At 23.3% G+C, this 12,782-nt stretch overlaps 1 protein-coding gene across 3 annotated transcripts in view; it reads left to right on the top strand.

Moving 5' to 3' along the window:
* The window catches only part of LOC122502131 (dual oxidase maturation factor 1), a 46,139-nt gene that overhangs the window by 18,929 nt on the left and 14,428 nt on the right, over nucleotides 1–12,782 (top strand). Inside the window, exons 1-3 of one of the 3 annotated variants that reach the window (XM_043612036.1) lie at nucleotides 1,653–1,901; nucleotides 4,970–5,723; nucleotides 11,726–11,898. In XM_043612036.1, the coding sequence (XP_043467971.1) occupies nucleotides 11,734–11,898 (165 nt within the window). In that variant the 5' untranslated portion in view covers nucleotides 1,653–1,901; nucleotides 4,970–5,723; nucleotides 11,726–11,733. Of the gene's footprint in view, nucleotides 1–1,652; nucleotides 1,902–4,969; nucleotides 5,724–11,725; nucleotides 11,899–12,782 lie in introns of those variants that run through there. The other 2 variants (XM_043612035.1, XM_043612037.1) reach the window with 2 other exon arrangements.

Raw genomic sequence — 12,782 nt, 5'->3', positions numbered from 1 at the left:
ATTTTCTAAATATTTAATTGGAAGAATTTTTGAATACATAATCAAAATTTCGTAAAATTAAATTGTAAACAAATCGATTTGAAAATTCACAAAGAACTTTTGCAATAATTATTAAAAATAATTGATAATTAATAATTGAATTATTTCAAAGAATATTAATACAATTTTTCAAAATCATTACATTTTTCGAATAATTTACTTAAAATTGCATTAAAAATAATTGAAATCCTGTAAAGAATTGTATCATTTAGGAGAATAATTGAATTCTTGCAATGAATTTTTATTACATTTTCTTAAAATAATTGAAATCCTGTGAAGAATTTTATTATTTATATAAAAATAATTGAATTCTTGCAACGAATTTTATTACTTTTTTAAAAAAAAATAATTGAATTCATGTGAAAATTTTTATTACTTGTAAAAATAAATTGAATTATTGCGAAAAATTTTATTAAAATTGCATTAAAAATAATTGAATTCTTGCAATAAATTTTTATTACATTTTTTAAAATAATTGAAATCCTGTGAAGAATTTTATTATTTATATAAAAATAATTGAATTCTTGCAACGAATTTTATTAAAATTTTTTTAGAAAATTGAATTCTTTTGACAAATTTTATTAAAATAGTAGATTTTGAAAATAATTTAATTTCAACGATGAATTTCATTATTTATGAAATGTAATTGAATTCTTTCAAAAATGTTTTGAAAATTACATTTTTCGAGGAATTCATTTAAAAATTGCATTATAAATAATTGAAATACTATGAAAAATTTTGTTATTTATGAAAATAATTGAATTCTTCCAACGAATTTTATTACATTCTTTAAATAAGTGAATTCATGTGAAAAATTTTATTACTTGTAAAAATAATTGAATTCTTGCGAAGAATTTAATTAAAATTTTTGTTGGAATTTGAATATTTTGAAGAATTTTAATTTCTACGGAAAAATAAGTATTTTTTTTTAATTTTTAATAAGTATTTTAAAGTTTTTAAGTATCTAATAATTTTTAGAGTGAATTAAAATATTCTTTAGGGTCAGGAAAAAAGTCAAAATCAGTCAGGAAAAAGTTTGAAAAGTCAGGGAGAAAAAATTAATTTTTTGTGGTAACCCTGTAACAAAATGTAAATGCCTCGGTGAATGTTAAAGATCCATTAAATGAAAGAAAAAGTAATTTTAATAGAAAATCATTTTAATGAAAATATAAAATAAAAATAATAGCATTGAACTCGTTTCGATCACCTTTATTATTTAATTTTCAAACAAGGAAACAAAATCAAAGTAGCTAGAAGAAAAAAAAGGTCAAACCTCATTATAAGTGAATTGACAATCCTTAAAAATAAGGTCATCGACTCAATGGAGCATAAACTAATTTTCTCCGTTAATTAAAAATTGATCAATTCGTTTGTATAAATATTGTAATAAGAAAATATTGTATGAATTGAATTGTCTCTAGTTGCAGTTGCTGAGCCTCATGATCCTTGGAATAATCGTCGTTCATTAACGTGATTTAAAACTCTTCTTTAGAATATATGTGTTGTGTTTTTGCCCCCCACTTTTCTTTCACTTGTTAAAGGCCCATTGCCCCCCACTCTCTGTGCGGGAGCACTCTACCTTCCAACAGAGGCCACTTTCAACTGGAAACCTGTTAACCTACTTGAGCTCAGTCTTTGAGCTACTTTTGCCTGATCCTGGTAGCTCTCATATTCGTGTTTTCTCGGTGATTACAGGTGCACGTGCGTGATTTACGTGCATTTCCAAAAAATAATAAAAAAAAAAAAAAAAAAATTACGAAAAAGTTCAATCTCAAATGATTTTTACTCCAGATCGTGATAAAAAGACTCCCGGAACGAGATGATAAATTTTCGGAAATTTCTTATATTGCCAGTGGATTTAAGTAATGTCAATTTATTTTTCTTTTCTCTCGTCTTTAATATTATTACTGTGATAACATTTTTTGTAAAAATATAATATTTAGAAATTTGGATTATTTGCGGAAAAAAAGTCTGTTACAAAAAATGAGAATTCGTTATGAAAAAAAATGAATCGAAATCTTAGATTAATTCATTTATTATTACAAATTTACAATTTAAGGAATATTTTACATTGGAACCCCGATTTAGTGGAATTCTGGGGGAGTTAAGTCCATGAATCTTGGTAGAAAATTTGAAGGTCAATCAAGAGGGGTGTAAAAGAGTTTTCTCTTTTATAATACTATAAAACAATTAATTTATTATTTATGAATAAATAATATATTATGATAATTGAATAATAATTGTAATTAAATTTGTAATAATATAATTATTATAATACTACTATAATAACTATTCAGGCAAAAAAAAATTATTGTATTTCTTATTTGGTATAATTTACCCAAAGCATAATTATTTTTTGACACAATTATTATTAGGAATAATCACATTTTACAAATTTATTTACTCTCTAAATTTGTATTAGTAAAAATGTTTACTAATTAGAATCCAGTAACTGATTTTTTTGCTTTTAAATCAGTAAATTTGACTAATAAATAGTAATTTCTACTAAATTATTAGTAAATTTTACTAATTCAAATTAGTAAATTAATAATCAGTAAATTTTAATTTATTAAATTAAAATCTGCTAAATTGCATCACTGTTATAACTTGAAAATATCAAATTGCAACGAATTGATAACAAAAATGTGGATCAAATCATAATCATAAATTATTGTCCTAAATTTGTCAATTTGTTCAAAAAATTTTTTAAATTCTCTTCAAAATTTCAATTATTTTTAGAAATAATTAAATTCTTCCTTCAAAACTCAATTATTTTCAAACATTTTAATACAATTTTTGGCAAAATTTCAATTATTTTTTTGAATTCCATGATTTTTAATATCTACTGTTTTAATCAAATTTTCCAAATGAATTCAATTATTTAAAAAAAAATTTAATGAAATTCTAAGCAAAATGTTTAATTATTTTTATAAAATAATAAAAATTTCACAGGAATTCAATTATTTACAATTTTTTTTTATAAATTTCTTTGCAATCATTCAATTATTTTCATAAATAATACAATTTTTACAGGGATTTCAAATATTGTTAAAAAATAAAATTCTTCTTAGGAATTCAATTATTTTCGCACAAATAATAAAACTCATCGCAGAATTTTAATTATTTTTTAGTACAATTTTAATCGAATTCATACAAAAATTGAATTTTAAAGAAATGAATTTGAAAATTCTCAAAAAACTTTTGCAAAAATTATTAAAAATGCATTTTTGGAAAAATTTTAGTTGAACACAAGAAAAAAAAATCTAATTTTAGAAAAGTTGCAAAATTATTGCATAAATTCTATGATTTTCAATTATATTCTTCGTAAAAATTAAATATTGTTCAAAAATAATAAAATTCTTCTGAAGGATTCAATTATTTTTGTACAAATATTAAAACTCATCGCAGAAATTCAATTATTTTTAAAAATTGTAGTAAAATTTTTCTAAACAATTTAATTGTTCTCAAAAGTTTTTAATAAAAGTCATTGTAAGTTTCAATTATTTTCAAAATTTTCAAATAAAGTACCTATTTAAAAAAATTACATTATTTTTACTTTCAAAATTTTCAGTAAAAATTATTTTAAAAAAAACTCCAATATTTTCAAGAAATTGAAGGGATTTAATTATTTTCGCACGAATAATAAAACTCATCGCAGAATTTCAATTATTTTTTTTTAAATTTTATTAAAATTCGTCGAGAGAATTCAATTATTTAAAAATTTGTTGATAAAATTCTTTATCGGAATTGAATTTCAAGAAACATTGAATTATTCAATAAATTATTTATTTCTGTATTTAAATAATTGAATATTCTAGTAGAATTTTCTAATAAAAATTGATTTAAAATTTAATTTCAGTTAAAATTTTAGATTATAATTGAATATTAAAAACATTAGAGCGTGAATTTTTAAAAATAATTGAATTTTGAAATAAATTTTGTTGTAAAAGTATAATTGCGGATTTTTTTTCGAAATTTTTCGAAGTTTTTATTTTCTAATATTTATTTAGTTGAAGAATTTACGAATAATTGAAATTTCGCAAAATTGAATATTCTAAACAAATAGATTTGAAAATTCTCAAAGAACTTTTTCGAAAATTATTAAAAATAATCTATTTAAAGAAGAACTTTAGTTATAAATTCTTGAAAATAATAATTGAGTTTTAGAGTCCTGATTATGTCAAACAAGAACAAGTGAGAGTTATGCTCAACGGGGAATAACTTCAAAAATTTCAAAAAATGGTGACAAGAATTATAAAAAATAAAAATTCTTCCAAATTATGTTTAACAACCATATTTAAGAAGAGGTTCTAAATTAGACCTGATTTCGGTATTAAAATTAAAACAAATTACGATTTAGTACCAAAATTGGTACTAAATTCGTACCTTTGTTTTTACAGTGTTATGCTAAAAGATCAGTAAAGTTCAAGAACTATTGGCCAAAATTATTAGGTAAAATTATTACTATTCAAAAAGCCACTTGTTCTTAACTTAAAAGTGTCAAATTGCAACGAATTTTTACCAAAAATATGGATCAGATAAAGAATTGATTCAATTTTTTGGTATCAATTTGATATCACTTCAGTACCAATTTAATAGAAAATTGATCCAAATTTTGGTATCAATTTGATATTACTTCAGTACCAATTTAATAGAAAATTGATTCAAATTTTTGGTATCAATTTGTTATCACTTCAGTGTCAATTTAATAAAAAATTGATCCAAATTTTTGTTATCAATTTGACGTGACTTCAGTACCAATTTAATACTTTCGTGAAAACTATAATGTTGTAGGAGGAATAATCCAAAGGAGAATTATGCTAAATAGAATAATAAATAATTCCTTTTCCTTATTACATAATAATATATGAAATGGGTGGGTTCTCTAGTTTCGAGGAATGTTTATAATAATTTCTATTGATAAAAGCAGGAATTTTTACTTGACCGATGACACGTACACGGATGCGGTCCCCGTGCGAGTGACCTTTCCTTCGACTTTTACCTGCCGTTCGAGAAGCAAAAAGGGGGGAAGTCCCAAAGTGTATACAACACTTATAAGTGAAGATCGAATATATATGTATATATATTTATATCAGATATTGGTGTTCGTGCAATCCACAATTCATGTTTCACAGACGATTTCAGTTCGTCGAGGATGTAGCACGAATAAATTTATTTAATCTCCTACATATACATACTCTCTATTAGTCCTGGTGCGCGAACCATGATTTTTCATTATTGTCAATCATTATTATGCCAGTCGAGGAAAGTGGTGTTAGTGCGAGACGTGTTTCGTTGAGACAAAAAGAATTTTAAAAAATACATCTTCCCCCAACTGTCCCAAACTGTCCTCAACTGTTGTCAAGTGTATTTTCCCAGTGCATTAATTTTAGTACCGCAGAAAAAAGATTCCATAAAACAGAATCATAAAATTAGTTTTAAAATAAATTATAAAATCGTATTTAAATTAAAATAAATAATGTTAAATTTAAATTAAATTATAAAACACGAAAAATATTTTATTTATTAATACAAACAAAGTGAAACTATAGTGAAGTGATTCCGAACCTTCTTCGAATCCTATTTGTAAATTGTGTAGTTCCTATTTTGAAACTATAAACGATGTTTGAACTTCAAAGTGCGTAATTGGTTTCTTCTGAATAACAGGGAGATAAAAAAAAATTGTAAGAACCTCATTGTTTTTTTCAGTTTTCTTTTTTTTTTGTGTTTTTTGAAAGGCCAGTTCACATTCTCTCCTAGAAATCAAGGGCATTTTTGTCAAGGACTCAATTTTACGAGTCAAAGGAAAGAAAAAAAAAATTAATGAGGAGGTGATTCTGGGAATGGTGTTGTTCATGCATTTTTATTAGGAAGGCAAGGTTGCAGTTTTTAATGATTAATTAAGTCATAATCACTCCGAAAGATTCCCTAATGATCTATGCACAGGAGAATTAGTCAACATTTGTTCTTTTTTTTTTTAATTGCAACTATAGTATCTTTTTTTTTGTTGATGTAATAAAAGTTTCTTTTTAGTATAGCTCATCATTATTTTATAACAGGAAAAAAATAATATAAAATAATTGTTACACTGTTTTACAATCAAAACGTATTTAGGTCTTTTATTACGAAATAATTGGAAAAACAAAGAAAATGATTATAACAATGACAATAATAATATTAATAGTAATAAATAAAAGATGTTTTAGTTTTTTTTTTTAACTAATATTAGTTATAATAATTTAATTATAATAACAATACTATAAATAACAATATCAATAATAATAACAATGCTATAAATAATAATAATACTATAAATAATAATAGTAATAAATAAAAAAAAAAATTTTTTATTGAACTAATATTAGTTATAATAACATTTGTTATATTTCATTAACAATGATTATAGAAATAATAGCAACGTTTGTATTTAAATATTGTTAAAAAGCAGGCACAGAATTTTTGCATATTTAATAATATTGGATAGATGTTATTAGATAAAAGAGATTATATCATAATATGCGCATATTATTATCATTACAATATCGTAATTTATTATTACAGTGAAACCTAGGTTATTAGGAATGCTCGGGGACGCGGTGAAGGTTAAGACCACATACAACACAGGGTCTTTAAAAAAGTTCTTAATGAATGCTCAAACAGGAATTTTTTTTCATGATTTACGTTGTTTCTTTAAATTATTATATTTTATTGATTTAAATCTTCACTTTTTTTAAAAATTGTTTACTCAGAAAAATTTTTTTATTCCTACGAAATCAGGGTTATTATTATTTTTATTATATTATTCATTTGTCATATATTTTTCTTTCAATATGTTTATGGATTATTATTTTTTAATGATAATAGAGTTAATAATAATAATAATTCAAAAATAAATTGAAAACTATGAAATAATATTCAAATAATAATAATTAATCACTAATTAAAATTCTAGAGAGTAGTAGAAATTACTATTTGCCAATTTAAATTAGTGACTGACGTTTTGCTCTCGAATTAGTAAATTTTACTAATTAGTTATTTATTATTAAATTTTACTAATTAAAAAGCAAAAAGTCACTTACTAATTAAAATTAATAAACATTTTTAGTTTTTACTAATTAAAATTTTGAAACTATGTGCTAATATTAACAAAAAAAAGGAATTTTTCGTGTTCAAAAGAATTTAGAAAATCGAACAAATTTATAGCAGTGTTGAATATTTACCATTAGTATAAAGAAGATTTCGAAATTTTTATAAAGACATCTTCCGGTTCTGGTCCATTGCCCAGAGGCCACATGCGTTAGAGATGATGAAAGATTTTTTCTATGCTTATAAAATTTCATCACTCTAGGATGTAACAGACATTAATTTTTCTACTAATTAATGCTTTTCTTTTTGATTCTTTTGTAGATTTTTTGTATTTGAAAAAAAAAGTGTTTAACATTAATTACATAATATAAAATTAATTGTCTCTTTTTGTTTTTCTTTTCTGTATTCTCTCTTTAGGAGACTACAACTTTTGCTCGCAACTTTAAAATTTCTGAATACCCTCGGCAATTTATTGTTATTATAATTTGTTGATTATAACTCTTTTTAATTAAATTTATCTCATTTTGCTTCAAATTATTGCACACCGAAGCGATTTATTTGATTCGAATAACCGATTGCTTGTCTGTCAAATAAATGTTGGGTATGGATGAAATAATTTTTATTTATATCAAGTAAATTGTATTTGAAACAATATTTTTACTCTCTAAATTTGAATTAGTAAAAATGTTTATTAATTTGAATCAGTGACTGACTTTTTGCTTTGGAATTAGTAAATTTTATTAATAAATTGGTATAGAAATTACTATTTATTAGTAAAACTATTTGCTATTTACTTGATAATAGTCAAGTAATCGTTAAAACTTGAACTAAACAAATTTTTCTTTGGGTACATAAATCAAAATCCTTTTTTTTTAAATCTATTCGATGGTTTTCGATTCGATCGTGATTAGTGGTGGACTTTAGGTCGAAAAAGTTTAGCAGAAATCGTATTCAGTGTTTCTCTGGAAACCAAATAAGAGTTGACAAAGAGAAAGATCTGAATGTAGTGTCAGCCTTGAATGGTATTTTAGAAATTGATTCTGAATTTGCTCCCTTTCGTCTATTTTTTTCCGAATAGAAACCATTTTAGATAGTAATTGTAGGTGTTCGTATCACCACTCAGAAATAGTAGTAAGAGGAATTGAAAAATTTGTCCCGTCTGTAAAAAGTATTAAAGTAAGTAAAAAGTAAGTTAAAACAAGTTAAAATACTTTTTTGGTTTTACTAGGTATAGTATTAGGATGGTGAATTTATCTACGGAACTAATGCCCGTCTGTGGGTTTCGCCACTTAGGCGACTGTTTATCCTTCGTTGCCTTCCTTCCTGTTCTATTTCTTTTTGTTTGTTGTGGTTTCTTTTGCTTCCTCAAGGGCTTCGTATCCTCCACTGGACGTTGTAGTTTTTTTTTTTTTTTTGTTTTGCTGCTCCTTACAGACGAAGTAGTTGTATTCTGATCTGCTATATTGGCGATTTGGCGACCGTCTTGTATAGCAAACGTCTGACAGGTTTTGCCATAACCATAGTTGTAGTTTTGATGACATCTAGGGATCATTACTCTCCTCCTGATAAGGCATTACAAAACGAATATTTATTATACGTCCCGATTTCTTCATGTTAGTCTATTCTTGGTTGGTGGTTATCACCTTTCTGCTTCTGACTTCTTTATAAAACATGATCTTTTCTGTACGACTCATCCTTAATCGTTATTTTTACTTTCTGCTGGTCCTTTCAAATCTTCAGCAGCTTTCAAACTTCTTCTAATAGTTTTGTTTCTTTTATGTTTATCTTCTTTTTGATTCTTTATCATTCTCCTCTTTTTGTTTCTTTTATCTTTATCCTTTTTTTGATTCTTTATCATTGTCCTCTTTTTGATTCTTTAACTTTATCCTCTTTTTGATTCTTTATCATTGTCCTGTGTTTGTTTCTTTGTCTTTATCCTCTTTTTGTTTCTATATTTTTATTCTCTTTCTGTTTCTTTATATTAATTCTCTTTTTGTTTCTTTGTCTTTATCCCCTTTTGTTTATTTTTCCACAATTGATTTGGTGATTCTTCTGAACTTAAAAAAACTGTATCATCTTGTGAACCACTTCTTCTATCCTGTCTAATGACAAAAACTGATTTTTGGTACAATTTTTGACAAAAACTGATTTTTGATAAAGTTTTTGACAAAAACTGATTCTTCTTATAACATATTAATTTTGCTAAGTACTTTCGCTTCATTACAAAAAAGTCCTTCAAGTAATTCTATTCTTCAGCATTGATTAATGTTCGCTATAATTATTCTATTCTCTTTTAATGAAGCTGAAACTGGCATCCACTTAATTTTAATTATTAAATTTTAAAATTAAATATTTGTTAACTGGCACCCATTTAATTTTAATTTTCATAATTAAATTTTAAAGTTATATATTTTTTAAGAAGCTGCCTAAAGCTCAAGTCTTTCAATTTTGCAAAGCACAAAATGTGTTTGTAAAAAATAATTCCTAATTTTAAATCGATGGTTTTGATAATTTTTTTTGAAGAAAAAGAAAAAACAAAATTGAGTGTTTTAAGTTGTTTGAATAAAAAGAAAAAAAGAAAATTGAGCAGGGTTGCCACAGGCCAGGGAATTCAGGGAAAAGTTAGGGAAAGTAGAATTAGTCAGAGAAAAGTCAGGAATTTTTATTAAAGTATTGGAAAAAAAATTGAATTTTTGAGAAGTTACAAATGATTGTAGAAATTCAATTATTTTCAAAAGTAATACAATTTTACGCAGAAATTCAAATATGTTCAACATTTTTTTAAATTTTAGTCAAAATTTCAAATATCTTTAAAAATAATAAAATTCTTCTGCAAAATTAATAATTGTTTTCAAGAATTTAAATAAAATTCTTGTCCAAAATTTCAATTATTTACAAATTTTTTACAAATTTCTTCGCAATAATTCAATTATTTTCATAAATAATAAAATTTTTTACAGAAATTCAATTATCTTCATAAATTTTTCATTTTCAATTTTTCATTCATTCCATTTAAAAAAAATTATTATGTAGAATTTCAGTGATTTTTAATACAATTTTAATCGAACTCCTCGAAAAATGTAATTATACTTCAAAATTTCATTAAAATTCGTCGAAATAATTTAATTATTTAAAAAGTTTTTGGTAAAATTCTTTTTGCGAATTCAATTTTAAGAATCATTCTATTATTCAATAAATTATTTATTTTTGGATTTAAATAATTGAATTCTCGTAGAATTTTCTAATAAAAATTGATTTAAAAATGAATTTTAGTTAAAATTTTAGAAATAGCTAATTTTTTTGAAAAAGTTTAATTGAATTTTCTTTGAAATTATTTCAATTTTTATATTTTCTAAATATTTAATTGAGGAATTTCCGAATAATTGAAATTTCGTAAAATTAAATTGTAAGCAAATGGATTTGAAAATTCTCAAGGAACTTTTGCAAAAATTATTGAAAATAATTGATACCTAACGGATAATTAAATTGATTTTAAAGAATTTTAATACAATTTTTGAAAATAATTACATTTTTCGAGGAATTCATTTAAAATTGTATTAAAAATTATTGAAATCTTATGAAAAATTTTTTTTTATGAAAATAATTGAATTCTTACAACGAATTTTATTACATTTTTGAAAATAATTGAATTTTTGGGAAAAATTTTATTATTTTTAAAAATAATTGATTTCTTGCGAAGAATTTTATTAAAATTGCATTAAAAATAATTGAAATACCGTGAAGAATTTTATTATTTATGGAAATAATTAAATTCTTACGAAGAATTTTATTACATTTTTTTTAAATCATCGAATTCTTTTGAGAAATTTTATTAAAATAGTAGATTTTGAAAATATTTGTATTTCAGTGATGGATTTCGTTATTTTTGAAAAAATTTTATTATTTATGAAAATAATTGAATTTTTACAACGTATTTTATTACATTTTTTAAAATAATTGAATTCAATTGAAAAATTTTATTACTTGTAAAAATAATTGAATTCTTGCGAAGAATTTTATTTAAATTTTTGTAAATATTGTATTTTTTGTTTAAAAAATTTTATTGAAATTGAAATTATTATAAAACATGAAGAAATCGATTACTCCGAGTCTTCGACTCGGAGTGATCCATTTTTTCATGTTTTACAATAATATTTTTATCAGTTATTGAATTTCAAAAGGTTTGAATTTGAATCTTTTTAAGAATTTTAATTCGTACGAAAAAATAATAATGATTAAATATTTATTTAAAAAAGAAGTTTTTGATGTTTTCGAATAATTTTACAATTAAAAAATTGGTAAATAAATGTAATAGAAAATTTGTTAAGTGTATCTATTAATTTGTAAAGTGAATCAGAATACTCTTTAGAGTCAGGGAAAAAGTCAAAATCAGTCAGGAAAAAGTTTGGAAATCAGGGAAAAGGAAAATTAATTCTTTTGTGGCAACCCTTCTGATTTTTTTTATAGGTTTTGGGAAGAAAAAGAAAAAGAAATTGAGTGTTAAAAGTAAACGACGTAATTGCTTTGACAAATAGTGGCTAATTATATGTATACAAGAAAAGATTAAGATGATTGATATGAAAATTGTTTTTTTTCGCAGATTGAAAAATGAAGGGATGGTTCGGAGCGTTTCGTAATGATGGAGGCCCAACATTGTACAGTTATACTAATCGGACTCCCGTCACTGGCGATGTGCGACTCATCACTATCTTCGTGATATTCTGCACGATATTCACTGCGTTCCTCATTATTTTCCCTGGTATTCGCAAGGAGGTGAGTCACGAACTTCCATTAGCTATATACGACCTTCTGATTATCCACGCTCTCTTGTCTCTTGACACTTGAAGATTTATTCTTCTATGAATCCTTGTTAAAATCTTTTTTTTAATATTTTTTATTTCTTTATTAATTATTAATTATTAATAATTTATTTTATAACATGATTTTCTTTTTTTTTATTGGTATTTATACATTTTTGTTATTTATTTTTATATATTATTTTTATTTATTATTTATTAAATATTCCTCTATTCAATATTTTATTGCCTTCTTTATACTTTTTTATTTTTATAAAATCTTTAATAATTCATAAATTATATTATCCTTTTGTTCTTTTTTTCTTTCCTTTTTCTTTCTTTCTTATTTTTTCTTTTTCTATTTTTTCATTATATTTACAAACATAAATATTAAAAACTTATTCCTCTTTTATTGAGATTCAACTTTTCGACCTCGCGTCATAATTTTAAATTGAATTATTTTATTATAGTATTAATATATTTTCTTTAAATTTCTTTATTTAAATAAATAGTGTTATTTAAACATTTAATATTTAATTCTAAATAAATATAAAAATAAATATTGACATAGTATTTTATTTTACTGAATTAATAATTTATCGGTTTTTTTTTCTTTTGTTAAAAAGTGTTTCTTTTTTTATTGTAATACCGCGAGAGAGATAAGATTCATTGTATTTTATATTATGTATATGCTCGCTATATGATTCACTGAAACGAAATCCATTTTATTTCTCTTTGTTTTCTTTCCATGTAATATCAATTATTTGACAAGGATTATTCAATCGTTATTACGCGAGAATAATTATATATTATCCGTCTACAATTCACTCAATTATTTAAAGAAAAGAAGAAGCAATAAGA

Source organism: Leptopilina heterotoma, unplaced genomic scaffold (genome assembly GCF_015476425.1).
Source record: "Leptopilina heterotoma isolate Lh14 unplaced genomic scaffold, ASM1547642v1 Lhet_220, whole genome shotgun sequence".
In the NCBI taxonomy this organism is placed as follows: domain Eukaryota; kingdom Metazoa; phylum Arthropoda; class Insecta; order Hymenoptera; family Figitidae; genus Leptopilina; species Leptopilina heterotoma.
The sequence above is the reverse complement of the archived record's forward strand: the minus strand, read 5'-3'. Positions and strand labels throughout refer to the sequence as shown.